Consider the following 27750-nt stretch of genomic DNA (forward strand, 5'->3'; position numbering starts at 1 on the left):
GGCTGTGGCACTTTCCCCATGTTATTAGGGGTACAGACTTTTGCAGCTCCCACCACAACACACGTACCTACGAAAGGTCTGGTAAGTATCACTTCCAATATGGAACATCTGATTCAAAGCATAGTTGAGAAGTTGTATTGATGAATTTTCTGTTGCTGCGGTCAAACACCATGTCCCAAAACAGCTCTTAGAAGGGTTTGTTTGGGACCTACGGTACCAGACGGACCAGGCAGGCAGGCATGGAGGCCTAAGAAGGAAGCTGCGAGTTCACAACCTCACACACAAACAGGAAGCAGAGACAGCAAGCTGGAAGTAGGCAAGGTTTTTTACTCTCCAAACCTTCCCCCCAGTGACATATTTTCTCCAGAAAGGCCCGCCACCTGAACCCCACTCCCCGAAAGAGCACCACCATCCGGGGACCAGGTGCTCACGTCCCAGAGACGATGGGGACCGTTTCTCCTTCAAGCCACCACAGTGGTTTGTTTCCAAATGCCTTCCATTGGTTTGACTTAGGAAATTCTTAATCTGGAGCCACCAAAGCCAATGAAATCACCGGCACCCAGGCTTTGTCAGGCTGTGTCCCCGACCATCACGTGCTGTTTTCTCAGGCCCTGGGTTCCCACACTGGTGCTGTCATTGTTCACACTCCATGCCAGACTTTTACTTAGTTTTGGAAAGATGGAAAACCGGAAAACAAATGAAGTCACCTTTGGCTCTTGAGCTTTCCCTAAACAACGTTGCAGTCATCTCTTTAATGGCTAGGATGGCAAGGGGCACACCTTGAAGGAGTTTTTTCCTGAGGTCCCAGGACGATAGCCAAAGGCATTTCACTTCCCAGTGTGTCTGAACAGGGTCAGCGGACTCACAGAAATCAGTACGCACACAGGATACACTAACTTGTGTGTATCCTGGGCAGGTGAACCTTAGCATGGGTTTCCCGTTACATTCATGATCGTTGCACCTTTAATGGCTACCTTTAGCTTTCAGGATGGGCTGCCAGGTGACGCCAGGCAATCTAAAGCAAGCTCTGTAAGCCAGGCTCCAGCTCAGGTAGATTCCTCCATTCCTTCCTGACGCTCCTACCCCCCAAATTTCCACTTGGAGTGACCCCCTTGCCCTACTGGCTGAAGCACATTGTCAGTGGAGGAGCTGAGGGCAGTCCTACCTGTTCCCTCCACAAGCAAGTGCCTTCATAGAGAAAGGATGCCACTGTAGAAGACTGTTTGCCTTTGGCAGAAGGTAAGGTTTGTTCTTGTGTTTCCTCAGCTGATAGAAGTGCAAGCTGAGTACCACAGGAAGTCCTTGACACTGCTGCAGGCTGTGTTGCCTCAGATCAAGGCACAGCAGGGTAAGTGCAAGCTTCCCTAAGAGCTGAGAGGGTGGGGAGCCTGCTTGCCTTGTGGATGAAACCAGGTCCTCACCTGGGCTCTCCTGGGAACACTCATGTTTAGAAGAGTCAGTAGATCTCCCTGAGCTGGTGTTCACCAGTGACCTAAAGCCAAGTTCATCCCTGCATATCGCCCTCCAGAGGGGATGAGCTGGGTATGCGTAGTACGGACACCAGTGGTGCCAGGTACAGCTCTCTCCATGCCTCTCCACTAAGCTGCAAAAAAAAAAAAAAAACGAACGTTCATCTGGGCCCTCTCTTTCTTTGGTATTCCGTGTAGAATCTGGGCAAGGGGCATAAGTGGCCTTGGGAAGCTGCTAACTGATGCCTTTCTTGCTCACCTCTCCCCAGAGGCCTGGGTGGAGAAGCCTTCCTTTGGGAAGCCCCTGGAGGAGCACCTCATGATCAGTGGCCGTGAGATTGCCTTCCCGATAGAGGCGTGTGTAACAATGCTGCTGGAGTGTGGGATGCAGGAAGAGGTAGGCACAAAGCAGCCATGCCCAGCCCCCAGCTGGCCTGTTCTTTCAAGAGGCAGGCTCCTCAAGAGCTTCTCTCCTGTAGCATGCCCCACTTTTGATCCCCAAATCAAGGCATTCAGCGATACAGGCAATACCATCTCTTCTGCAGAGACTAATACACACCACGTTCTCATGGGAACCCTCACTTTCACAGAGAGAACAGAGGACTATGGGAGGCTGACGTCTGCCCACAAGGACTGTATGGCATAGTCTAGACATCCCTTCTTCATATTTAATGTAGTTTGGTGATTTGAACAATCTGCTGCTGCTTTTGCTAGTCTTAACCTTACTGTCTCCTTTCCTTCCTCCTCCTCATCTTCCTCCTCCTTTCCCACTTCTTCCTTTCCCTCTTTCCTTCTCTCCCTCCTCCTCTTCCATCTAATTCTCTTTCTCCTTCGCCTCCCCTCTCCATTCTCCTCTCCCTCCTTCTGCTCCTTCTCCTTTTTCTTGCTAAGTTTCTGATTTTCAGAATAGCCATCTTACCCATTTGCATCTGGTCCTTCTGAACGGATCCTCACAATTCGACTGATTGTGTCATTAGGAGTTTTTTAGAAGCCTCATATAAGGAAGGGCTGTGAGGAATCGATGTTGATCATTGTTGGGCTTGCCTGGTCAGTCATTTGCTTGGTTTCATCTACAGGCTATCTTAACATCTTTATCCCACCCTCCTTTAGCCTGGTGGGCTCAGTATTCGTTACTAAGCAAACTATAAACATGGGATGGGGGTTATAAATTTACTAGAAGAGATGAGTCTAGCATCTCTCCAATAAGCATGATTAGTCTAAGTCAGGCTATCTTTATTGATGCAATGCCCGGTAGGACAACTAAGGGCTGAGGAAGAGAGGGAAGGTAGCGCTATGAATATCTATGTTGACTGGTGTGTGTGTGTGTGTGTGTGTGTGTGTGTGTGTGTGTGCGCGTGTGTGTGCGTGTGCGCACCAGGCCTGTTCTTCATAGTAGGTATTAAACAATAAAATTTAAGAGGCACATGAACCAAGGCGCTGGCTGCTTATGAAGGAGGACTATTATCTTCCTTGGGGTTTATATTGCTGCGATGAAACACCATGACTAAAAAGCAAGTTGGGGAGGAAAGGGTTTGTTTGGCTTACACCTCAGCATTGTTGTTCATCACTGCAGGAAATCAGGACAGGAACTCAAATAGGGCAGAATCCCAGAACCAGGAGCTGATGCAGAGGCCATGGAAGAGGGAGCTGCTTACTGGCTTGCTTCGGCTGGCTTGTTCAGCCCATCTTCTTATAGAACCCAGGACTACCAGTCCAGGGATGTCACCACACATCATGGGCTGGGCCCTCCCCATTAATCACTAAAGGAGAAAATGCCTTCTAGTTGGAGCTCATGGAGGCATTTCCTCAGCTGAGGCTCCTTCCTCTCTGACAACTCTAGCTTCTGTCAAGTTGACACATAAAACCAGCTAGTACAACTATGAAACTTCTGGACATCCTGTTCACTGCTGTACCAGGGGCTAGAAAAACCACACTAGGTAACGAACTTGTGTCTAGGTCAGGACTGAAGTAGGTAAATGTAGGTATTTAGCTTGAGAAGGGCAGTTATATGATGGCTATGATGAAGAATATGGTAGCTCCATATTGGATGAAGAAAGAGTTGTTGATGAGTTAGAGAAGCCAATGAAAGAAGGCAGCCTTACTGTTGTACCATGGTCATGTTCCTTCCCTGAACACTGGTTTCCTATAGTGTCTGTGTTAAGAACAGATGTAGTATATTGTGTAAAAGACATGAAGCAAGAGGTTATAATGAGAAGAAACTAAAAGATAACATCCAATGGAAGATTTTCCAAGTTTCTTTTGAAGGACCCATTGCATCTTACAAAGAAGAAATTGTGCATTAGCTATCCAGTAATGAACCAGAAAAGGTAGAGCATTATATCAGCCAAATCTCAAAATGGATTGAGCAATGGGTCAGACATCATAAATCTCAACTCACAGACAGGCCAACCAGATGTGGTAGTGCACACCTTTAATTCCAGATCTCGGGAAGCAGAGGCTAGTCTACATAGTGAGTTGTAGGCCAGCCAGGGCTGCATACTGAGACTCTGTCTCAAAGCGGGGGAGGGATGCACTGCCACAATACAGCCATCTCTGTCATCACTCAGTCCACTTCAGAGAAACTGCCCAGGGATCAGGAGAACAAAGCTAGTTTGCAGTTCTAGCTGCTGCCTGGATTTTGTTCTCCATGAGAACATTTAAACAAACTCAGATATGACTATAAAATATTAAAGATTAAGACTGAAAATTGTCATCAATCGATAATCAATCTGATCAATGGGAACATATCTTTTAAATTTAATCACCAAAATGTAAGTGATCCCTTAAAAATGGAAAACTAAAGATAAAACTTTTAAACTTTAAAGGTGACAAATAAAACAGTAACTCTGGAGCTGGGGACATGGCTCAGTCCTACGCAAGCATGAGGACAAGGACTGGAATCTTCGGCACCCAGGTGAAGAAATGGGTGCAACTGTACACTCCTGTAACTCTAGTGAAGGGTGGATGGGACAGAGATGAATTTCTGCGGTTTACTAGACTCCTTCCTAGCCACAGACCTGTGAGTTCCAGCCGTAGCAAGAGATCCCTTTGCAAGGGACTAAGACAGAGAGCAATAGGGGAAATATGCTTCTCTGGCATCCTCATGTGGACACCTGCCCACATACACTCACTACCCATACACACCAATAAATATGAAGGCTTTGTTTATGTCTTTATATTGTTAAAACTTTGTTAGTTTTCATAGCCATTAGTAAACAAACAAAGAAGGGTTTCCTTGGTCCCCAAGAATGTCTCATGGAGGAGGCTAACTAGGCTTGTCTTGCCAGACATCTCTCTCTCTTTTTTTCCCTCCCTCTCTGTCTGTCTCTGTCTTTGTTTCTCTCTGTCTCTCCCTCCCTCCCTCCTTCCCTCCCTCCCTCCTTCCCTCCATCTCTCCTTCCCACCCCTCCCCCCCCCCCTTCCCTTTTTGAGACAGACTCTCACCTAATTGCCCAAACTGCTATGGAATTTGCTATACAGCTTTGGCTATTTCTTTTAATTACAGAAAAAAATCACACAAAGATAAAACAATGAGTATTTTCCCTAGCCACTTTGTTTCACCTCCACCTCATTTGCTGCCCCTAAAGCTTGCCTTGGGTATTGAGAAGCAAATCTTATCTGCCATAGTCTCATTATATGTTGTAAGTAACAAACTTGGTTAGCATCGCCAAGAACCTAGCCAGCATCAATTGGTGAACTAGCCTTTGATATTTCCTGTCTCATCCTCGCTTCTGGTGTCTGCCCTTCCTGGGACATTCTTCCTCTAGACAGACCCAATTTTTGCCTTTTTTCTACTCTGCTTTCTTTCACTAACAAATATGATAGATTTTCCTTAAGCCTAGAAAAGATTATCTCCTTGCAGCCCAGGGCAGCTTCCCATTCCTTTCCTAATCCATTGGTTTTGTTTTCTTATGAAACCCAATTCCAAAAGCACTGAGCATTCACTGCGCATGTGCATACCACCGCTCACTCTGTCCTCTTCTTGTCATGTTACTTTTTATTGCTGTGACAAGACACCATGGTCAAGGCATTTTATATAAAAAAGAAGCATTTAATTTAGGGCTGACAGTTTCAGAGGGCTTGAGTCCGTGGTGGAGCAAAGGTATAGCAGCAGGAACAGCTGAGAGCTCACATCTTTATCCTCAGTAGGAGATAAAAAGTACTAACAGGGAATAGCATGAGTCTTTTGAAACCTCAAAGCCCACCCCCAGTGACATGCTACCTCCAATCCTCCCCTAACAGTTCTAGAAACTGGGAACTAAGTATCCATGCATATGAGCCTCAGGGGGTACTCTTATCCAAATACCACAGCCCCCATCCTGTGGCTCAAACTGCCCTCATTCATCTTCCCAGGGGGCCAAGTCCAGTGAGCAGCCCTGGCCTTGTTTGCCACACTGCCTGATACAGCTACTGTGGCTATGCCACAGCCTGGCCCATGGGGCCCCAATATCCCTGCTGAACACAGGCCTCTGTCCTCCTTTGTCTAGCTGTCTTCTATTATAGTCATCTGCTTCTCTATCTGTACCTCAGCTTCTCTGAGGAGTCCTCCCAGGGATCCACTAGTTATGCTTCAGCCCCTGTATGAATATCTCCTACATGCAGCCTCCACTATGCCTTTGTTGCCATTTTCCAGCATGTCTTGAAAAGTCCTCTGATACCTTTGCATTGAACTGACTAGCTACATTCATAATCTCCCTTTAATGAAACAGTCTTTGCTATTAGGCAGCCAACCCTACCTGCTGCTGTCTGTTCCCCTCTATCCATACCAGTCACCCAGTGGATGCCCAAAGCATGGATAACCCAAACCCTTTATTGCTTTGTGCCTTCCTATGCCTGCATGCACACTTGTAAGAAAGTCAAATTTATAAATTAGGTATAATCAGAAACTGTATTAGTTAATTTCTGGTTAGTTGATAAAACACCATCACCAAAGCCAAGAAAGAAGAGGGATGGGAGTCCATGGTGGGCAGGCAGAGCACTGAGGCAGGCACGGTGGCTCAGGCGGGAAGCTGAAAGCTTGTGTCTTTAACGGCAAACGTGAAGCCGAGAGCAAACCGGAAGTGTCATGAGGCTCAGAACCCAGCTCCACTGGCATATTTCCTCCAGCAAATTCCTAAACCTCCCCAAACAGTGCTGCCAACTGGGGACCACGTGTTCAAGTGCTTAAGCTTATGGGGACCTTTAGCATTTAAATCCCACAAAAACTAATAGTAACCAATAATAAAATAGAATGGTTCTAACAACACATTATAGTAAAAGAATCTACAATCTGTGATCGACTCCTTTCTAGAAATTCCCGTTTAGTATTTCAGACTGCAAACGGCTGTGGATACCTCATGCTATGGGAAATGAAAAATGTAAGGTAGGACAGGAGCCACGGAGTTTGATAGCGTGGTTCCTCCTCTTTTGTGTTATTCATCCCTAACACTACCGGCCCTTCCTGTGTGGCCACGGCATGGTTATAAGATGTAAGCCAATCTTTTTGTGTGTTCTGTAGCTTGATGCCCTTGTCACAGCAGCTCAATGGACACATTTGCCCAAGCTCGTTAGCATAACCTCCTCACACATAGGCCAGTGAGTTCTAGACATCCGCTTGCCTCACATCTTCCACTGAGAAAGGACTCAGCCAACCCAACAGCTCAAATCTCCATCCTAGACTGGGAATATTTTCTTCAGAAGGAATGAGAAAGTCTGGACTGCCATGAAACCTGAGAGGAGGGAGGGAGGGTCACCTTCCCAGCTTGTTTTTCAGTCTGTGGGGCACCTAAGGAGGCAGAGTGGAAAGCCAAAAGACTCCATACTTCTACAGCCCTGGGCCTGGAGCTTCCTTCCCAGCTCTGGCCTGCATTTATCTTCTCTTCCAAACACACCTATCTACCTCAGTTTTACTTTATAGTGTGAGGCTGTTCATTTGGCCCTAAGTGGGAGTAATACCAAAATAATGAATAATAGAACCTGGAGCATGGCAGGCCACCAACATGTTCCTTTCTTCTCAAGACACAGGTGCATTTTATTTTGCTTTGTGTCTCCCAGTGTGTATTCAAGTACACACATACACATGTATATGCACACATCCCATAGACCAGTGGTTCTCAACCTGTGGGTTGCAACCTCCTTCAGGGATTGAATGACCCTTTCACCAGGGCCACTTAAGACCATCACGAAACACAGAGATTTACATTACAATTCATAACAGTAGCAAAACTACAGTTATGAATTAGCAATGAAAATTTGATGGCGGGGGTCACCACAACATGAGGAACTGTATTAAAGGGTCACAGCATTAGGAAGGTTGAGAACCACTGCCATAGGCATTTGTTTGCCCAGGTTATTAGACCTGCGTGTCTGGCAGCTCTCAGGCAGATTCTCCAAGATATTTACCTTAAGTGTAAAAGAGACACCTGAGAGTCCAAGGTTCAGATGCCCAATAAGTCAGTGCAGTGAGCTGCCAGGCAGTGAGCTGCTGCAGAGAACAGCATGGTGGACTCAGGAGTTGCTTAAGTCTGGAGGAGACACCTAGGAGCAGGCAGCTGCATCATCCGAACATGGCCCTGGTGAGATGCTGAGAAGGGGTGGTCTAGAAGGAAGAACAGATAGACTTTCCAGCTCTCTGTTTTTCTCCTATCTCTCTGAGTTGCTGGCCACACTCTAACCCCTCCATCCCATTGGCAGGGCCTCTTCCGGGTAGCCCCCTCGGCCTCCAAGCTGAAGAAGTTGAAAGCTGCTCTGGACTGCTGTGTGGTGGATGTGCAAGAGTACTCGGCAGACCCCCATGCCATTGCAGGTGGGTCCCCTCCACCTCTGAGCCAGGGTTCCCAGGAAACGGGTGAGCATGGACAGTGAGCGGCTCCACGTCAGGAACAATGGCTTCAGACGTCCACGTAGGGGTCCCTTTCAGACCTTGTTCTGATCACTGATGGAAGACTACCTTATTAGTACGCTGAAGGTGGGCAAGGTGGAAAATAAGTTGCAGGGCTATGGAATTTTCAACCCAGGTACTCTCGAAGCCTGGCAGCTATTCACATGGGAATCCACTATTTGATCATGTGTGGGTCAAGGAGTCATGTCCACTTGGAGCAGTACAGGCTGATGCAGTTTGTCCTGCTGTGGTGTAACAGCTTACCATATTTATGCCCAGGGGCTTTGAAGTCTTATCTTCGAGAGTTGCCAGAACCTCTTATGACCTTTGAACTCTATGAGGAATGGATCCAAGCTTCCAAGTGAGTACCTTATATTGAATTGCATGTGGGTTAGGATTATGAGGACTGTTCATCTGTTGGTATCTGTGGACCATTGGATACTTAGGTTCTTTATCCAAAGCAGCCAGTATAGTGTTTTCATAGAACCCCATGTGCACTTTAAGCCATCCATAGATGACTTATAAACCCTAATGCCATGTAAGTCGTGGCTGTGCTGCATTGCTTGTAGGTTCTCAGAAGTGTGAAAGCCTGTGCTCTCAGAGAAGCAACTGCACTCTTTGCTTTCCAACATGAGCATCATGTTCCCAAAAAGGTACTGCAAGAACGCAGGGTGTAACTCTGCTTGGGAAGTTACTAATGGCTCATTGAGGAGTAGAGGCAGTGCCTCATGTTCCGAGGCAATTAAGAAGCTGATAGGGCCACTCTGGCTACTAGGGAAGATAGGTCTGTTGCTGAATGAAATAGGCAATTAATAAGAGCACATGAGGTGTGTGTGTTAATTACTCCATTATTTGAGGTTCTAATGTAATTACATCATTTTCCCCTTCCCTTTCCTCCCTCTAAGTATTTATTTATTTATTTATTTATTTATTTAAGATTTCTGTCTCTTCCCCGCCACCGCCTCCCATTTCCCTCCCCCTCCCCCGATCAAGTCCCCCTCCCTCGTCAGCCCAAAGAGCAATCAGGGTTCCCTGCCCTGTGGGAAGTCCAAGGACCACCCACCTCCATCCAGGTCTAATAAGGTGAGCATCCAAACTGCCTAGGCTCCCACAAAGCCAGTACGTGCAGTAGGATCAAAAACCCATTGCCATTGTTCTTGAGTTCTCAGTAGTCTTCATTGTCCGCTATGTTCAGCGAGTCCGGGTTTATCCCAGGTTTTTTCAGACCCAGGCCAGCTGGTCTTGGTGAGTTCCCAGTAGAACATCCCCATTGTCTCAGTGTGTGGGTGCACCCCTCGCGGTCCTGAGTTCCTTGCTCATGCTCTCTCTCCTTCTGCTCCTGATTTGGACCTTGAGATTTCTGTCCAGTGCTCCAGTGTGGGTCTCTGTCTCCTTTCATCGCCTGATGACGGTTAATATTCAGGAGGATGCCCATATGTTTTTCTTTGGGTTCTCCTTCTTATTTAGCTTCTCTAGGATCACGAATTATAGGCTCAATGTCCTTTATTTATGGCTAGAAACCAAATATGAGTGAGTACATCCCATGTTCCTCTTTTTGGGTCTGGCTTACCTCACTCAGGATAGTGTTTTCTATTTCCATCCATTTGTATGCAAAATTCAAGAAGTCCTTGTTTTTTACTGCTGAGTAGTACTCTAATATGTATATATTCCATACTTTCTTCATTCATTCTTCCATTGAATAAGTATATTTTTTTAAAGATAGAATTTTAGAAGTGACCCTGTGTGTACATTAAAGAAGTTTCTGGAAAGACCCAACTAGACAATGGCAGTGATTTCTTTTTTTTTTCCTTTTTTTTTTATTTTTTAAATTTATTTATTTATTAAGGATTTCTGCCTCGTCCCCACAACCGCTTCCCATTTCCCTCCCCCTCCCCCGATCAAGTCCCCCTCCCTCATCTGCTCGAAGCCCATCAGGGTTCCCTGACCTGTGGGAAGCCCAAGGACTGCCCACCTCTATCCAGGTCTCGTAAGGTGAGCATCCAAACTGCCTAGGCTCCCACAAAGCCAGTACGTGCAGTAGGATCAAAATTTCTTTTAGCAGAAAGAGCAAGAAAAGAATAGTCTTGAGGTCATTACCCATATCTGTTACAGAGATATTTTAGCCACAGTGAGTTAGTAACACTGAGGCATACCATGTGGGCAGTAGATACAATCCATGCTGTCTGAAGCAGAATTAGCAGGCCAGCAGTCAGTGCCACAACTATCTTAAAATACAAATGACCATGTGTAGTGAGGAAATAGACAATATGGGGACAGGAGGATTGGCACCAGAGCCAGGATGGTGGAGAGCAGAGTGAAGATCATGCGGGTAGAAGAGAAGAGGTGGGAGAAGATTTTAGGAGAGAAGATTGGGAGCAAAGGTACCTACAGATGGAAAGAATTCCTAGCAATCTCTGGTCATGGGACTTGGCCATCCAAGGCATCCAGCTGAGCCTCTCAGAAAGAACACCAGAGGCTGTATCAAGGGTCACCATCTCTTTCAATCAAGTGAATCGTCATTCTTTTTAATTGATCTGTAATCTACACGGTTTTAGGGTGTGGTGTGGTGTGTCAGTGTGTGGGTATATTGTGCGGTGGTCAAGCCAGGGTCATTGTTAGTATACTCATCACCTCAAATGCGCATTGCTCATTATTCTTCCATTCTTTGAAACCCTGGGAGCTCAAAGATAACCAGTTCACCTCAAGGTGAAGGCATGCTTAAATGTATCAAGCTAGAGAAGGTTGTCCCAAGTACATTGCTAGTGCTGTTTGTTTTCCAAAGTAGAATAGAGTTATGCGATGATGAACATATGGGCCACAGGTTTTACTATGAAGGGAAGTTTCTGGTTCCATGGTGGTGTTAATAAATGGTGCCATGTGTTGAATGCTTTTTAGAGGCTTGCCATTGTTCTAAGCTCATAATCATTTTTGAGCCATCTAATTTTCATAGCTTTCTGAAGTGGGCTAGGCTGTTTCCCTCCCTTTCAAATGAGGACTCTAAGGTGAGGAGTGAGGCTGGGGCGGCAAGTTACTAGTCAGTTAACACACAGGAGTGAGAATCGAATCAAATGAGCCCAGACCTGTATTGTAGGAGGCCTTGTTTGTTCCCAGCTGCTCAGCCCCAAAACAGCCACACAGAAACTGTATTAATTATACCACTGCTTGGCCAATTAGCTCTAGCTTTTTATTGGCTAACTCTTACATCTTAATTTAACCCATTTCTATTAATCTATGTATCGCCACATGGTTGTGGCTTACCAACAAGGTTCTGGCTCATCTGTTGCAGTCTCTCCAACTCTGCCTACTTTCTCCCATCATTCAGCTTAGTTTTTCCCACCTAGCTCTACTCTACCCTATTACAGGCCAAGGCAGATTCTTTATTCATTAACCAGTAAAAGCAAAACATATACAAGTCCTAGAGTTCATGCATGCAGCCACTGCATTTGATGCCTTCGCAAAACAAAACAGGGATTCTAGTGAGAAATGAGAGCATATCCTTTGACGGAGACTGCCCCTGTTTCTCCTGGATAGAGAAGAGCTCTCGATAAGAATCTAGAGAGAAGGAGGACAGCTGGAGAGTGACACGGGAATGTTGCAGGACACGCCAGTCCCAATCGTTTTAAAAGGCGGGTGTCTATTAAAATAAAGGTGTGTTTCTGGCCCTGGATGATAAGCATTTCTAATGCCAAAGATTCATGGGGAATGGTGGAGTCTGCCTTGCATGGTCTCATCATCTTAAGAAACGCCTTTCCCTCGTGGAGATATTCCTCGCTGTCTGTCTGTATGATTCTCTCGGTACACTTTCAAAAGATACCAGGATCTGATCCTGCTTCTTGGGGATCTGGATTAAACTGCCTGGGATTCTTTGTTTCCCTGCCCCACAAGCAGCTGAGGGGATAAACCTTGGCCCTGTGCAGAGGGACAGTGCTCAGCTGGACTCCGAATACAGCACTCACTCCAGGCTGCAGCACTCCAGGCTGATGCAGCATATGTAGACAAATCTGAGGGGGCTTAGGACATCCAAGACCCTGGTGGGCCACGAAAGAGAGGAGGCCAGATTCCAGATCATGACTGATGCTAGAGAGGCTGCTCTTGGCAGTGAGGACAGTTAATGCAGTGACTCACAACTGGTCACAGAGACCATAATTAGTGCCTGTTGAGGGCTGGGCCTATGTCTGGGCCAAACCTGCTCCACAAAACTCAGGAACATTAAAAGGAGGAGGAGAAGGGATGCAAAGGCTGGAAGACGTGGAGGCGTCACTGTGAAATGCTGGCTTCTGGACAGGACGTGGCCCTTGGACTTAAAACTCACTGCCGTTATGGCTAACTATACAAGAAAGATCTCCCAAGACTAAGGACAGCAAGACAGCATTCCAGCAGGCTGAACTAATTGAACTCAGTGGATTACATACTAATAAAAAAAGAAGCCATGACGATGGGAGGGAAACATGCTAGGAGGGGTCCCAGGGGTGTAGGATGGAGAGGTTGAGATAGATGGGATCCAGATGTACAGTGTATGTGTATGAAATAATGAAAATATAAATAAAATACACTTTTAAAAACAAGGTGCAGACTTACTGGGACTGAGGAGGTGACTTTGGGAACCTGGTAAAATTAAGTACCTCCACGGTAGAGCATGCAGAGATGGAGGAGGACACAGGGTTCCAAGGCTAGGAGACCATCCTCAGGACAGATGCCCGGGGGAGGGGGATGCAGGGTTCTGAGGCTAGGAGACCATCCTCAGGACAGATGCCCTGGAGAAGGATGAAGGCTGAGAGACCATCCTCAGGACAGATACTCTGGAGGAGGATGGAGGCTAGGAGACCATCCTCAGGACAGATGCCCTGGAGAAGGATGAAGGCTGGGAGACCATCCTCAGGACAGATACTCTGGAGGAGGATGGAGACTAGGAGACCATCCTTAGGACAGATGCCCTGGAGAAGGATGAAGGCTGGGAGACCATCCTCAGGACAGATACTCTGGAGGAGGATGGAGGCTAAGAGACCATCCTCAGGACAGATGCTCTGGAGGAGGATGGAGGCTAGGAGACCATCCTCAGGACAGATACTCTGGCTGACTCCTCTAATGGACTGCTCTCTGAGACCTCTGCCTCACGGATACCTTCTGCCTCACCTTGTCAGCTGTGCAGAGGAGTCTTCCAGGGCATCCTTCTTCCCTTTGCCCTATTGCTTCTGCACTAGGGAAAGTATGAATACCTCAGGTTGTTGATTCTTCCCAGCCTATAGGGCTGTTCCTGGTACAGAGGGACTCATTCTAATATATGTCTGTTGACTTACATTCCCTGAAAGGTCGGGTATCATCTGCCCTTTGTCAAAAGACAAATTCAGCTTAAAAAATCTAACAACTTTCCCTTTCCATTTTTATAATTGAGCAGCACTTGATTCCACGAAGCAGAATGAGTTCTTCCAGTGAATTCGTCAGGATGGGTTGACTGGTTCCTGCAAGACTCCTGTTTTAGGAAACTAGTCCCCATTTTCCTAATTCACTTTGATTATGTGGCTTTTAGCACAGTGGCTCCATGACAGCTTGGTCTGTTCAGCCAGGCCCAGTGCTGTCCGCACAAAGAGGTGACCTCCAACAGACTGCACTGTCACCTTCAGAAAAGCTGAGGACTGGAAGAGGACATGGGGCCGTCGCCACAGAAAGTGCCTTCACAAGGGACAGAGGGACAACAGTGGTGGCGGCAGCTGCAATGCCAATATTTCATGTCTATTGAGGCATGCAATCGGAAATCAATCAGCAGCAGAGTTGGGGGAGAGGGGGGCACTTGGGTCACCTTTTGGTTTAGACTGTTCACACCAGCTCTGTGAGGCAGGTGTCGCTAACAAAGGTCAGAGTTTCCACCACACCAGGGAGCAGAATGGCTGCTTCATAGCTTCCCAATCCAGGCCCCCTCTGACTAGGCATTGCATAAATACGCTCTGTTCCTTTCTGTTCATAAATGGAGCTTTTAGCTGAAGGGTCTTGCAGAGGTTGCTTGCCTCTATCCCAAGGCAGAAATGAGGGGCACAGAGAATTTGTCTCACCTTGGTTGAGATCAGCAAGAGGACCCTAGGGGCACCCAGCAGTGACATGTAAAGGTGATGGCCATACCTTAGGTGTGGGCCTCACCTTAATGTTCTTTACTCTTCAGATCTGGGGGAAAGATTGCTGTGGCATCAGACTTTTCTTATGTAGGCCTGGGTATACGTTTTTTAAAAACTTAGTCCTATAAATAATACTTTTATTCTGAGAGAATATATATATATATATATATATATATATATATATAGAGAGAGAGAGAGAGAGAGAGAGAGAGAGAGAGACAGTAAATAGCTATATATAATGGAAAACCTTTTAGCTAGTGGGAACAATCCACTCACTGAAGTTAAGCTTTGAAAGGTTGGATTTATTTATGTCTGTGTAATTTACGTTGTTTGTTGGGCATTTAGTTTATGCCAGATATGGAGAGATTTAATATGCAGCAAGGTTGAAGTGTGCAGCAGGGTCAGATTCTCCCAGCTGGTAGCCTGTGTTCTCCCAACAGCCCCAAAACCCTGTGCTCCATGATCATCTGGCCTCTTCACCTCACTGTTCACCTGTTCTATTTGTTCACCTAAGACCTGTGATCCATGCAGATGAAGTTTTGTTGAAAGAGAGTAGGGCAGGACTGAAGGAGAACATCGAAGGGGAAGTGCTAACAGCCACAAGTACTTAATTCTAAGAATTTGCAGTGATTGAAAATGTCCAGTGTCTGTGACAATGACTGGTGAGAAAGACTGGTGATCAGTGCTATGCCAGTTCGTGTTCAACCAATGACTTTTCCTGTCAATTTCCCAGTATTCAGGAGCAAGACAAAAGACTCCAGGCTCTCTGGAATGCTTGTGAGAAGTTGCCCAAGGCCAATCATAACAACATCCGGTAAGAGGGGGGTAGAGAAAGTGGATTGGGCTTATGCAAGCCCAGCTAACCTGTTTTCTGGATAAAGATCATAGAACCTGGCATGCATGAGCACTCTATGGGATCCTTGGTACAGTTAGCATGCCTGCCCATTTTAAGCTCCAAACAGCCCATGAGATAATGCAGGGGCAAGATGATAAGGTTTTGCTGCTAAGGAAAGGGACAGAAGCCACATGTCACCAGGGGCTACCCAACAGCCATTGGCTAACTCTGTGTAGTTTTTCAGTTTGTGAAGAACAAGGAATATCACACACCCTCTTACAGTGTTTGAGATTAGTGGACATCTAGCTGACCTAGTCTGGAGCCAAAGGAGGCAGATGTGACCTTGAGTTAGTCATAGGCAGGGTGGTGAGGGAGAGAGTTCCAGTCTTTTCCGGGAAGCACTTCTCTGCTGCAGATCCTTCCCCACCCTTGGCTTCTCCTTCCTGCCTTGCCTATTTCTCTCTTGCTTGCTTCCTCTCCTCCCTGTTTCTCAGGGTGCAGATTTTCAGCTTCAACTTCTGTTTCCATCTGCCTTGACAATTTCTGTTTCCCTGTTAAAAATCCCTAGAGCGCTGCTGTGGTGTTCCTCAAAGCACTAAACCCCAAATTACCACAGGATGTGGCAGCTTCACTTCAGAGCGTCTGCCCAAAGAAACTGAAAGCAGAGATTAGATATGGATGCACTCACATTCACCACAGCGAGAGTCACAGCAGCCAAAGTGGAAATAACCTAAGTGTCCCTAGGCAGATAAATGGATAAATCTGATATGCTGTGCACACACAGTGCAATTGTGGTTCTTACAGTAATGTGGATGAAAATTAGTGAGGTGTTGAGAGTAGCTGGGGTCACAGGTATTGAAGGTGGTTGCCAGGGCTGGGCAGAGTGGAGAATGCAGGGCCTATGGTCTAATGCATACAGTCTCAATTTGAAAAGGTCAAATGGCCCTGGAGGTAGATATATGGTCGTCTGGCAACAGCATAGCTTTATATAACTAAGATATAACTCGTAGTACTTTAGTGTATGCCTACAAATGGATACAGTGAACTGTAGATATATTTTTATTAAAGTTTGCATTTAAAAATGCCCTGATCCAAGTCAAATATGCACGACTCACAGCATGATGATAACCTCAACCCTCAGCCATGGGCAAGGATCCAGGTTAAATATTCTCAGAGATCCCACATCCTGGTCCAGTCCTAGGATGCCTCTTAGAGGTTGAAACCTAAACAGGAGAGGCTATGGATAGAGCGAGGACAGGGAGAAGACCATGACTACTGGGTTGGACATCCCACTCCCCAAAGGCGGGTGCATCATCTGCTGGGATGTCAGAAGATGAGTTAAAAATCCTCCAAGGAACTTCCTTTGTTGTGAAAAAGGGTTTAGATGGCAGCCTTTTGTAGCCAGGAGTCCAGAAGAAAACACACCCCAGGACGTCCAGGGAGGACAGGGATATTCTAGGTGTGGCATGCCCAAGTTGTTTCGGGGTGTTCACCTTGTACACAGCTTTGTCATTCTCCTTTGAAGAACTAAAGTGATGGAGATATAATTCACACGTCACTGTGCCTTTTGGAAAGGTGACATTTAGGATTGAGTCTGCATTCACAGAGTTGTGCACCTGTCAACAGCGTCTGACTTTAGAGTGTTTTTAATCACTCCACAAAGAAACCCGGTTCCCACTACAGCCATCCTTCACCACCCCCACTCCAGGCCAGCACCCGCTAATCCACCTTCTTGCACTGTGCTCTTTCCCATTCTGGATATTTCACGCAATGAAGTGGAATTACACTGTGTGGCCTTTTGTGTCTGTCTTCTTTTGATTGCCGTATTCCCGGGACTCATCCACATTGAGAATTGGATTCTGTCATTTCTGTCAAATTGAAACCGTCAATTCTTCATTCTTTTGTTATGCCTTCATAGCATTCTACATAAATGCATTCACCCCTGGAAGGGCATCTGAGTAGCCTTGGCTCTATGCATACTGCAAAGAATGCCTCTCCAGGTGTCTTTTTAGCAGCTTGTGCACAGGCGTATTTCTCTCGGGTGTGTTCCCAGCAGTGCAACTGAGGGGCCATGTTCTGTTGTTATTTGCTCTTTCTAGGAAGCCTGAGTGAGGGCAATAATGCCCCAGCCTGTGAATAGCCATAGACACTTTGGTTACACAGAGAAGATGGCAGGAGGTTACACACGAGGTGACAGGGTTTGGTGACAGATACACCTTGATCATCCTGTATTAAGGCACAAGGACAGATGAGGCCTGGTTATTCACTGGTTATTCACTGGAATAGATGTGAGCATCTGCCTGGCTGGGTTCTGTCTGGGTCTGTATGCTTTGGGGAAGAGAATCCAGAACTCCTATTTCCTGATGTGGGTTATTTCTTCATATATGGCTGGTCTGTGAGTCTCCTTGTCAGGAACATCCTACACGAGAAGTTCCTGTTGGGCCCTATGGGACGAAGACTAGTATTGAGTCCTAGTTAAATCCAGCTCTTCTCATTGCCTTCTAGGTACTTGATCAAATTTTTATCCAAACTGTCTGAATATCAGGATGTAAACAAGATGACTCCTAGCAACATGGCAATCGTCCTGGGACCCAACCTCCTGTGGCCACAATCAGAGGGGTGAGTCCAGGGAGGGGAGGGCCCCTAGAGTGCCAGGCATGGGCTGCAGGACAGGAAGCCTGGGCCCTGGGTCACATCAGCCTGTTAGCTCCAGTTCTGTTGTGGCCTGCTCCTTCCTGGAGTCAAGAGAAGGAAGAGAATTTCCTACAGCTCTTCCTTGCTGACAGATTCAGAGCTATGGGTCTGAGGAAGGTGTTCTCTGATGAATCTAAATCAGAGTGGAGGGTGACAGAGGAAGGCAAGGGACATCATGGCACCAAGCAAGGCAAGCTCTCTTGGGCCCTCTGGAGGCTTCCATAAGAGGATAGCTCCTAACATCTAGACCTAAAAGGATATTGGGCTGTCTGTCTGCAAGATGCAGTAGATCTGAAAAGCAGGCAAGCTTGCCTGTGCTGAAAAAGCATTTGTGGCTAATGTGGTCCCTAGGAGTGATTCTATTCGTAAAGCTTCAGGGAGGCAGCTGACTGCAGCTGACAGACCCAGGCTTGCAGGATTCTAGGTGAGCTTAGTGAAGCTGTCCCCCTCCCTCCGCTGGTTAGCCCACCCCTCTGCTCTGTTGGCAGGAACATCACCGAGATGATGACCACAGTTTCACTGCAGATTGTCGGCATCGTGGAGCCCATCATCCAACACGCAGACTGGTTCTTCCCTGGGGGTTAGTATCAGCACTCACCTATGGGGGACAGAGGGTCAGAGGTGGGGGTAGGAAAGTCACTATGAGCTCAGAGCCTGTGAAGCCAGGGGTATTTTCACTCCTCCTGCACACAGCCGCTGATGCACCAGGCATTGGAGCAGAGTCTGGGATGCTCCCCTCTCTATCCCTGCCAAGGAGACATTCTTTTTTTTGTTTTTTGTTTTTTGTTTTTTTTCGAGACAGGGTTTCTCTGTAGCTTTGGTGCACGTCCCGGAACTAGCTCTGTAGACCAGGCTGGCCTCGAACTCCCAGAGATCCGCCTGCCTCTGCCTCCCAAGTGCTGGGATTAAAGGCGTGCGCCACCACCGCCCGGCTCCAAGGAGACATTCTAGTACCCGGGTGGTCCATGCCTTCTGCTAACCAGGTCCATGGATTCTCCTGACCTAACATCTACAGCGTGGTTTATTCACATCTACAAAACATGGGAAACTGTTTGAGTGCAGAGTGCCCCTTAGCTCCAAACTGCTCACTTTCCAAATGCAGAGGGTGGCTGAGCCTGAGGCGTGTGGTGGGGGGCAGGGAAGCACTTCGGCTCAGGGCTTAGGCATCATCTGGGCGCTGCCTTTCCACTGATTGAAATGGTGGTCTTTGAGCTGCCCCTCAGTGCATAACAGCAGGGCTTTAAGGCTTTTTGTGTATATGCCTGGTTCAAAATTAGATCCTTGAGACAGTTCTCTACAAGGGAATTTACAAGATGTGATGAGCCATGGGAGTGCCGTTACATGCGTGTTTCTCTGTGGTGATCATTTTATGGAGACAGCAGTTGTAATAATATTTGCTGAAAGAACAACACGCTGATCCTGTATGTCATGCGGAGTAAATGCTGAGGGTGAGCTTTAGCCGCTAACTTGTGTGAGGACAAAAGGTGACCAAGGCTGGAACCCTTGCATCATAGTTTTCAGTGGTCAGGGCTGACCTGGTTATCTTCCTCTGTTAACAGCATAGTCTGGCAATTGCCCAGTCTCTTCATTGGCTGATCAGTACAATGAATTAATATCATGAGGTCAGCTGGTATAGACTGTGAGGTGAATTTTTCTAAAGGCAGCCTGTGAGTAACTCTCATCCAGGAAGGGAGTGTCATTAGCAAGAGATCACGTACACTGGTCCTTTCTCCCTGCAGAGATAGAGTTCAACATCACAGGCAGTTATGGAAGTCCAGTCCACGTGAACCACAATGCCAACTACAGCTCAATGCCCTCTCCAGACATGGACCCCGCTGACCGGCGCCAGCCAGAGCAGGCCCGCCGACCCCTCAGTGTTGCTACGGACAACATGATGCTGGAGTTTTACAAGAAGGATGGGTATGAGCTAGTATCCCTTTTTCAGCATTGGAAATATTGGTTTGGGGGAGGGTGTGTTTAAGAAAACCAGGATTGACAGGAAGGCCATACTTATTAATGACACTTGAGGTGGCTTGTAGCAATTCATTTGGGACCTCATCCCTGATGCTTTTCTTCTGTGATGTCTGGGACAGGTTTATTTGGCCTACGTCTCTTTAAGCCAGAGGTAAATACAGCCTTTTTAGCTGACCGGATTGCCATCAGTACGGTTAGTTCTCAGCAAATATATAAATGTTGGTCAGTGAAGGGAATTGATTTTTCAATCATAAACTTCAATTTTCTTCTTATTTATTTCAACATAGTTTTATATAGCCCAGGCTAGCCACACACTGCCCATATAAACAGGGATGACCTTAAACTTCTAATCCTCCTGTTTCCAACTGCCAAGTGCTGGGACTATGTATTCCTATACCAGGTTTTAGGCAGTGTTGGGGACTGAACTCAGGGCTTTGTGCTAGATAAAGGCTCTGGCAGCTGAACCACACCCCCAGCCCCTAAGCTCCTTATTGACTCGGAATACACTGATGTGTAGCTGGGAGTCTAGCCCAGTGGCACAACTCATGCTTTGCATATGTGAAGTTAAATCTCAGTAGTATAGACATTCCCCAAAAAAGCCAGCATGTGTAAATGTGCGGCCATTCCTGCCTCTGCGTTGTCTTTGCCTGCTAACCTGCCATCTTGAGCGGCTTCCTTGCATTCGCAGCACCTTTAATGAACAAGTTTCTCTGTGAGAGAGGAAAAGAACCCTCACCTAGGAGAGACCCAAGTATACAGCTTTTCTAAGTTCCTCAGGGTCTGTCTGCTTGAATACAGTTCAAGTGCAGCCAGCCTAGTGGGTGGCATGCCACTCCTGAGCCCATTAAATCAGTTTACATAATGCCTAATTACACAACGTGATCCCCTTAGTAAGCAGCAGGGGCATAAACAGGTTACATAACCCACCCCAGCAAGTCCTGGCGAGCCATCACCCAGGGACAGCAGAGTCTATGATGGGAGTCCAGCCCACCAAGGGCATCAGCACACCTGCTGCTGGAGTGGCTTACCAGGCTTTGCCACATCAGTCAGTTAAGTAGACCGGGATTAGGAATCAAAAACTCCTTCCATACAATCACAATCTACAGCTGCTTTGGGGCAGGAGCATGGAGCCCCAAGTCAGAGCATCTGAAACTGGGATGACAGGAACCAAAGCAGCCAGATGCCACCTTAAACCAGGAACCACTAGGCTGTACTGCAAAGGCAGATGTCAGAAGGGCCCGGGGAACCTATGGAAGAGTAGGAGTCAAACTGTCCCTCCTCCTTCTGCATGGAGTTGGCACTGAGGGCTGGAATTTATAGAGGAGCTCTACGGCTGTGTCCTGTGATATAGGAGGTAGGGGTTGGGCGGCTGTCTTCAGTGGGTTACTGCTCCTGCTTGTGACCTTACTCAACAGACATGATGTGTGGGGTTGCATGTAGTTATCTGAATATGTGTGCATTTGTGTGTTGTTTGCAGGGAGAGGGAAAATGGAAACTCTTAGGTATTCAAATATGGAACAGAAAAGTCTTTACCAAAAAAAAGTAGCAAAACTAGAATCAGAGAGACAGAAATCTGGAGCACACCTTGGGCGTTTCTTTTAAAACTCATTCTAAGCAGCAGCTCAGTGCCCATGTGACCCCTCACCAAGCCGCCAGCATGCCCTCATGAGTAGATGCTGGTGATGGTAGCAGCCCAGTGCCCATGTGACCCCTTGCCAAGCGTCAGCATGCCCTCATGGATAGATGTAGCCCAATCTCCATGTGACCCCTTGCCAAGCCATCAGCTTGTCCTCATGGATAGATGCTGGTGATGGCAGCAGCCCAGTGCCCATGTAACCCCTTGCCAAGCTGTCAGGGTACATTCATGGGTAGATGGTGGTGCTGCCCAAGCCATAGAGAACACCTCAGAACCACTGGGCTTTTCCAAGTCTACTGACCTCTTGCAGTGCACCGGTGTGGCAGCAACTTGACCAATGACATTTCAAGCTGATGCCACATCTCTAGTGTAGTCCTGCAGCTTCAGAGCACTGGGAATGAACTATCCCATCTGTGTGCCATGATGATCTTAGGTTGGGGACTCTGGGAAGGTAGGTGTGTGTAGGTGTATGTAGGCACTTCTGCCAAGCCTGGTGACCTGTGTTAGATCCCCAGGCATCACATGTAGAAGGAGAGAATTAACTCTCAGAAGTTATCTTTTGACCTCTACAAGTGTGCTGTGGTGCATTTATACACACACACACACACACACACACACACACACACACGCATGTACACAAGTGCGCACACACAAAATCTAAGTTTATAAACTCAAAATTTCATTTCCATCATCCACCCTCCCCGTCTATGTATTGCTGCAGTACATGAAGTAAAATGTACTGTGTGTGTTTTAAAATTTATTTTCCACAGCAAATGAGATGGAAAGCATAGTTTAAGTTGACCCTCAAAGAGCTGTCTGACAGGGCATGGTTTGAAGCCATGTACCACATGATGACATTTGGGTGATGATTGTTCACATACATGACCGTCATATGAGATTGTGTATCTGATGATGTCACAGCCAGCATAGTTTGTAAGTATACTCTGTCATGTGCAGACAAAAATGAAATTGCCCAGCAACAGATATCTAGAACAATGGTCAGTTCTGAACTTTGAAAGGAAGTGGACTCATTGCTCTTGGAGGGAGAAGAGAATATTCTAAATCCACTGGGCAGCACAGTGTTCACTAATTCTCAACTTCCCCATTTCTGAGCTCTTAATGTATCTAGAGAAAAATGTTAAAGTCTTGTAAGTCTGCCACTGAAATGTTGATATTAAACAGATCTTGTTGAAGGTTTTTGCCCAAGATAAAAGAAACTGTAAACTATGTATCATTAAAGCTGTTATTATAAAATCAGAAAAGTTAGGACAGATAAACCAGATAAAATTGGGCCAGAGTGGGAAGTCTTCTGTCAGCGTCAAGATCATTTTTTGGGCCAACAGCCTCTGAGTCTTAGATGTCATGTAAGGCAGCTAGCCCTCCACCGGGCTGGTCACGAAGCCTTTCTGAGTCACATCACCGCAAGTGGAATGTCTCCAGTGAGTCATAGGTCAGAGTTAAGAGCTCAAATCTGTGGTTTTCATCATGACACACAGGATGATGGCCACCCACAGATACGGGGTCCAAATCTGCAGCCTGTATATATTACTTTGTTCTGGAAAAAAAAAGTCATTGCAAGATCTTGAAGTAGGAAGCTGCACTGGCTTCTCAGTGGTCCCTATAGGACATCATTTACAGGAGGGAGGCAGAGAACCACAATGCATTAGAGCTGTGAAGGTGGGGCTAAGATTTGCAGGTGGGCTGACACCAGAAGTTGGGACAGAAATAGATCACATGTCCCCTAGAGCCCCTGAAGGGACCACAGCCGCACTGCTGCTGAATGGACCATTGTGATAGAGAGCCTGGAATCTGCTTCCAGAACTGCTTGTTTATAGCTGTTGTTTGCCCATTTTGTGGCACCTATCATTGCCACTGCAGGAGCCTAATACAACCATTAGCAGGTGCCAGTGAGTAGCATTGTGGGAAAGAAGGCAGCAGACACATGAGTTGTCCTTGCTCAGTGTTAGTGTCTCAGTGACCTTCCCTGGCATCAGAGCTAGCCATGGTGGTGTTCTGGAACTTCTGAGACTAGCCCAATACGTTCTTCCTATGTCTCTGGGGACACTCAATCTTATAATGTAGTTAGTGCAGAGTCCAAGCATCCCCTGCAGAGAAATTGTGGTCCCAGAGGGATCTGTCCCCAGGGAGCAGGGGGCTGGCAGCCAGCTCTGTCAGGAAGTTTCAACTTTTGAGTGTCATTCCCGCATCTTTAAGGTAGCAGAGCAGTACACACCAGGGCCGGAAGAATGATGACTCAGCAGTTCAGAGCACTTGCTGCACTTCCAAAGGACATATGTTCGGCTCCCAGCATGGTTGGGCGGCTTCCAATCTGTTGCATGGGTTTCTGTGCCCTCTTCCAGCCTCCATAGACACTCTCACATGTGCCACAGATGACAGAAGAACATACATATAAAAATAAATCTTTAAAGGAATGGCATGCCTGGTCCACTCCTCTGCCACCAAGGCATCCTGACCAAGCCCTTTCCTTGGTATTTTTCTCTGTCTACACTCTGCCAAGTGTTGGAGCTAACTCTACAAGCATACAATATACTAAAGTCACACCGTCCAAAGGCACCTGAAGGTCATAAAGGGCTCTCTTTAACTTAGAAACCATTCTTCAGGCAGGAAGGTCGTGACCCTTTATAGTCAGGTCCCCTGTCCTCTGTCAGTCTGTTCTCCAGTGAACCTTTCAGCCGAGACGACAGTTCTTATTCCTGCCCCCTCTACCTGCCGTCCAGGGCTGAGCACCGAAAAGTACAGATATAATAGTCAGATCCTGCTAATGGAACCGAATCCCTGCCATAGCCAACTTCAGAGGAGAGTTTACTGTGAAGAATGGCTTCGGACTTCAAACTGCTGCTTGGCCTGCTGGTGACCTAATGTCCTTCTATAGGGCCAGCTCCTAAAGGCTCCATCTTCTTCCCAGAGGACCAGAGGTCAGGCTTTCAGCACATAGGTCTTTGGAAGACACTGATTCCAACCATGCCAGGCGGGGTTGTGCGAACCTCCCCCTTAATTTTAGTTTCTTACTCCTAGAGTCTTCTGTTAGGCTGCAAGTATTCTTTTTGACTGGTCTGACGGGCCAGAGTCCTACAGGACAAAGTGACAGAAGGAAGAGGGGCTTCTGAGCAGGGAAGAACTCAAGTATTAAACCCAGGCAGCATCTTCCCAGTGTCTCCATCTCACACTGTCCCCAGTTCACTAACACAGTATCCTTCCTCACTCCTTCATAAACACAGTCCGTGCCTTTATCGAGTAGACATTTTATTTTGTTTAAGACAAAGTCTCATCCTGTAGCTTTGGCTGTCCTGGAACTCACTATGTAGACCTGTCTGTCTCTGCTTCTTGAGTGCTGGCATTAAAGATGTGTGCCATCATACCTACTTAGACACCTTTTAAAGTCATATGTACTTGGCATCTGAGTGACAGGACATTACCACTGCTGATTCTTCCTCAAGATTGTCTGTCCCTTACAAAAACAGTTTAGGACTAGAAATAGTTCAAAATTTGAAGTATATGCTTAAACACACGAAACCCAAGAATAAAAATGAAATATGTCTCTCATAGATAGATAGATAGATAGATAGATATAGAGATAGAGATAGATAGACAGATAAGTCAGACAGACAGATAGATATCCTGAAGGTCATTTTACACAGCCTCTTTCCTGCTCCTGCTTTGACTGCAAGTCAACACTTGAGGCCATGTGTAGGAATTCTGACATTCTCATCAGCTCACAGAGCTTTGGGATTTGAAACATTCTGCATATCACATTCTCAGATGAAGTGTGTTCGGCCTGTGCCTGGTCTCCTTGGGCTGACGGTCTTACTTTCATTATTCTATAAACACCTCCAATGGAGAGAAGGTGTGCCCCTCCTCCTTCACAAAGGATACTCAAAGATGGCTCATCTGTATCTGTATTGTATAGCTAATAATTGTCAAGTCTGGCATTCATGCCAATATGCACTACCTCCAAAGCACACTCTGCTGCCTTGAACAGAGAGAATACATAGTCACCACATCAGAGACGCAATACAAACCAGCCCGTAGGCCCCTCCTCCAAGATATGTTCTCATTTGCTACAACCCCGCCTCATCGTCTGATAAAATACCATGTCATAGCTGGGCACACCTCCTCTTAGACATACTTCGTGTTTATATCAGTTCACTTTCTGTTGCTATAACTGAAGGCTGGGGGTTGGATGCCTTAGCCAGTGTTCTATGCTGTGAATAGACATGATGACCATGGCAACTCTTATAAGGGAAGCCTTTAATTGGGGATTATAGTTTCAAAGATTTATTTAGTTTATTATCATCATGGCCGGTCAAGGCAGCATACAGGCAGACATGGTGCTGGAGAAGAAGCTAAGGGTTCTACATCTTGGTCTGAAGGCAGCAGGAGTCTGTACTGGGCATAGCTTGAACAAATGTGAGACCTCAAAGCCTGCCCCCTCATTGACAAGGCCACACCAACTCCAGCAAGGCCACACCTCCTAATAGTGCCACTCCCTATGGGGTCCATTTTCTTTCAAACCACCACACTGGGTAAAGACAAGAAGGTTACATAACTCATAGTTTTGGAGCTTCCAAGGCATGGTGCCAGCCTTGGCTTAGCAATAGTGAAGGTCCCCTTGGCTGCATCCCATGGCAGATGGCAGTAGGAGTATATGCGAAAGCAAGAGACGGCATGGCAAGACAGGAAGCGAGAGAGGTTTCGGGAGCATGCTTGCCCTTTGGTGAACATCTCTTATGTGAGAAGCAGGGTCCCACCAGAAACTTCTCGGGTCCTTCTGAAGACAGTGTCACTTGTGACCCTATCACCTTGACCCCAAGGTGCGTGGGTACCAGCTCCTAGCATCTTGTACCACATTTTCAGAGGACACACTATAGCCCTCTCCAAACCACAACACCATGTTAAATGCAGAACAACCCATTCTGTCACTTTTTCCCCCAGGCAGTGCTATGAGGTATGTCAGGTCTGTTATCACAAGTTATCCTTATGGTTACTGGAGGCAGGAAAGAAGGATTTGCCCCGTTCTGTCTCTGAGGAAAGAGTTACAGGAAGTCAATAATAATTGGTCTACCTGGGCCTGGAGGCATGGGTCATCTCAGAACCAAGTCTTTGTTAAAGTCTCATTAAAAAGTCCAAAGTATAATTTTTTGCAAATCTCATGCAAATGGTGCTTGGTTGTATGTGATGACACCCTTGTAATGCCAGCCCCTGGGAGGTGGAGGCCAACCTGTGCTCCACAAGACTGTATGTCACAAAAGCCTGTAGTAACAAAGAAATAAATGGAAGGTTCTGGTAGGCAGGGAGGAACGAAGCCTTGGCATCTGGCCTACCCACATGACTCTCAGTGAGGGTTGTCTGGCTGATGTTTTCTTACTCTACAATAGTAGAGGGTTGTCTGGCTGATGTTTCCTTACTCTACAATAGTAGGAACCCAGCACTTCAATCTTGACTCCCAGATTCTGCAGGCACACCCCTTGAGTCCTTCCCGCTTCCCGAAGAGAGACCCTGAGGAGCCAGAGCACAGTGCTCCAGGAGGCTCTCCCTGGGGTTCGCCATGTGCCTCCTGTTTATAGATTCCCCAACCTTAGCTTTCCATGGTCTCCTCCTAACCTGGTATTTGCTCCCTTTCTCTAAGGCTGGCCCCTCGGTTTTCACAAGAGTGAGTCATGGAGGTGCTGGGGCCTCCACATTGACTTTGCGTTTCCATCAGCAGCACCTACCGGAGTCACCCACTTCCATTTTGTCCCCCTGAAACACAAGCAGCACCTTGAGTCTGCTCTGATCATTCTGTGAGACAACAACAAAGACTTGAGAACTGTCGATTCAGACCGACAGTCTAATCCCCTCATATGTGGGCAGCCCCTTTCGGAGCAGCTTTGTCATGGCTGTCATGGGCTGAGTTTATCTGGACGTTCAGGCATACAGAATTAGCAGACTGCTCCTTTGAGTCTAAATGAATATTTGAGTATTTGTGAGCATAGCCTCCACCTTTGCTATTGAGTCACCCCAAGATTTATATAACTACTTGAAAATGTCAGTGGACATGGTATGCGTGTTCACTGAACCCACTATGTTCCACCCATCAGTCTCTCCAGCAGGAAGAGGGGTAACTGGCATAGCCAGCAGCCTCTGGTGAAGGTGGCAGTGTGCACTCAGCTTGGAAT

General features: G+C 46.9%; 1 protein-coding gene and 1 pseudogene across 5 annotated transcripts in view; both read left to right on the plus strand.

Annotated features, from left to right (window-relative positions):
• Positions 1 to 27750, plus strand: part of Arhgap44 (Rho GTPase activating protein 44) — a 160272-nt gene that overhangs the window by 120322 nt on the left and 12200 nt on the right. For all 5 annotated transcript variants that reach the window (XM_041664142.1, XM_041664143.1, XM_041664146.1 and 2 more), the window contains 8 exons: positions 1267 to 1348; positions 1739 to 1866; positions 8142 to 8253; positions 8608 to 8689; positions 15169 to 15249; positions 17776 to 17889; positions 18453 to 18544; positions 19704 to 19884. In XM_041664142.1, coding sequence (XP_041520076.1) covers positions 1267 to 1348; positions 1739 to 1866; positions 8142 to 8253; positions 8608 to 8689; positions 15169 to 15249; positions 17776 to 17889; positions 18453 to 18544; positions 19704 to 19884 — 872 coding nt within the window. The remainder of the gene's footprint in view (positions 1 to 1266; positions 1349 to 1738; positions 1867 to 8141; positions 8254 to 8607; positions 8690 to 15168; positions 15250 to 17775; positions 17890 to 18452; positions 18545 to 19703; positions 19885 to 27750) is intronic.
• Positions 3349 to 3904, plus strand: LOC121456133 (annotated as a pseudogene).

The sequence above is a fragment of the Microtus oregoni genome, unplaced genomic scaffold (genome assembly GCF_018167655.1).
Source record: "Microtus oregoni isolate MIOR12 unplaced genomic scaffold, Mior012 000015F_ref0000493, whole genome shotgun sequence".
NCBI lineage: Eukaryota > Metazoa > Chordata > Mammalia > Rodentia > Cricetidae > Microtus > Microtus oregoni.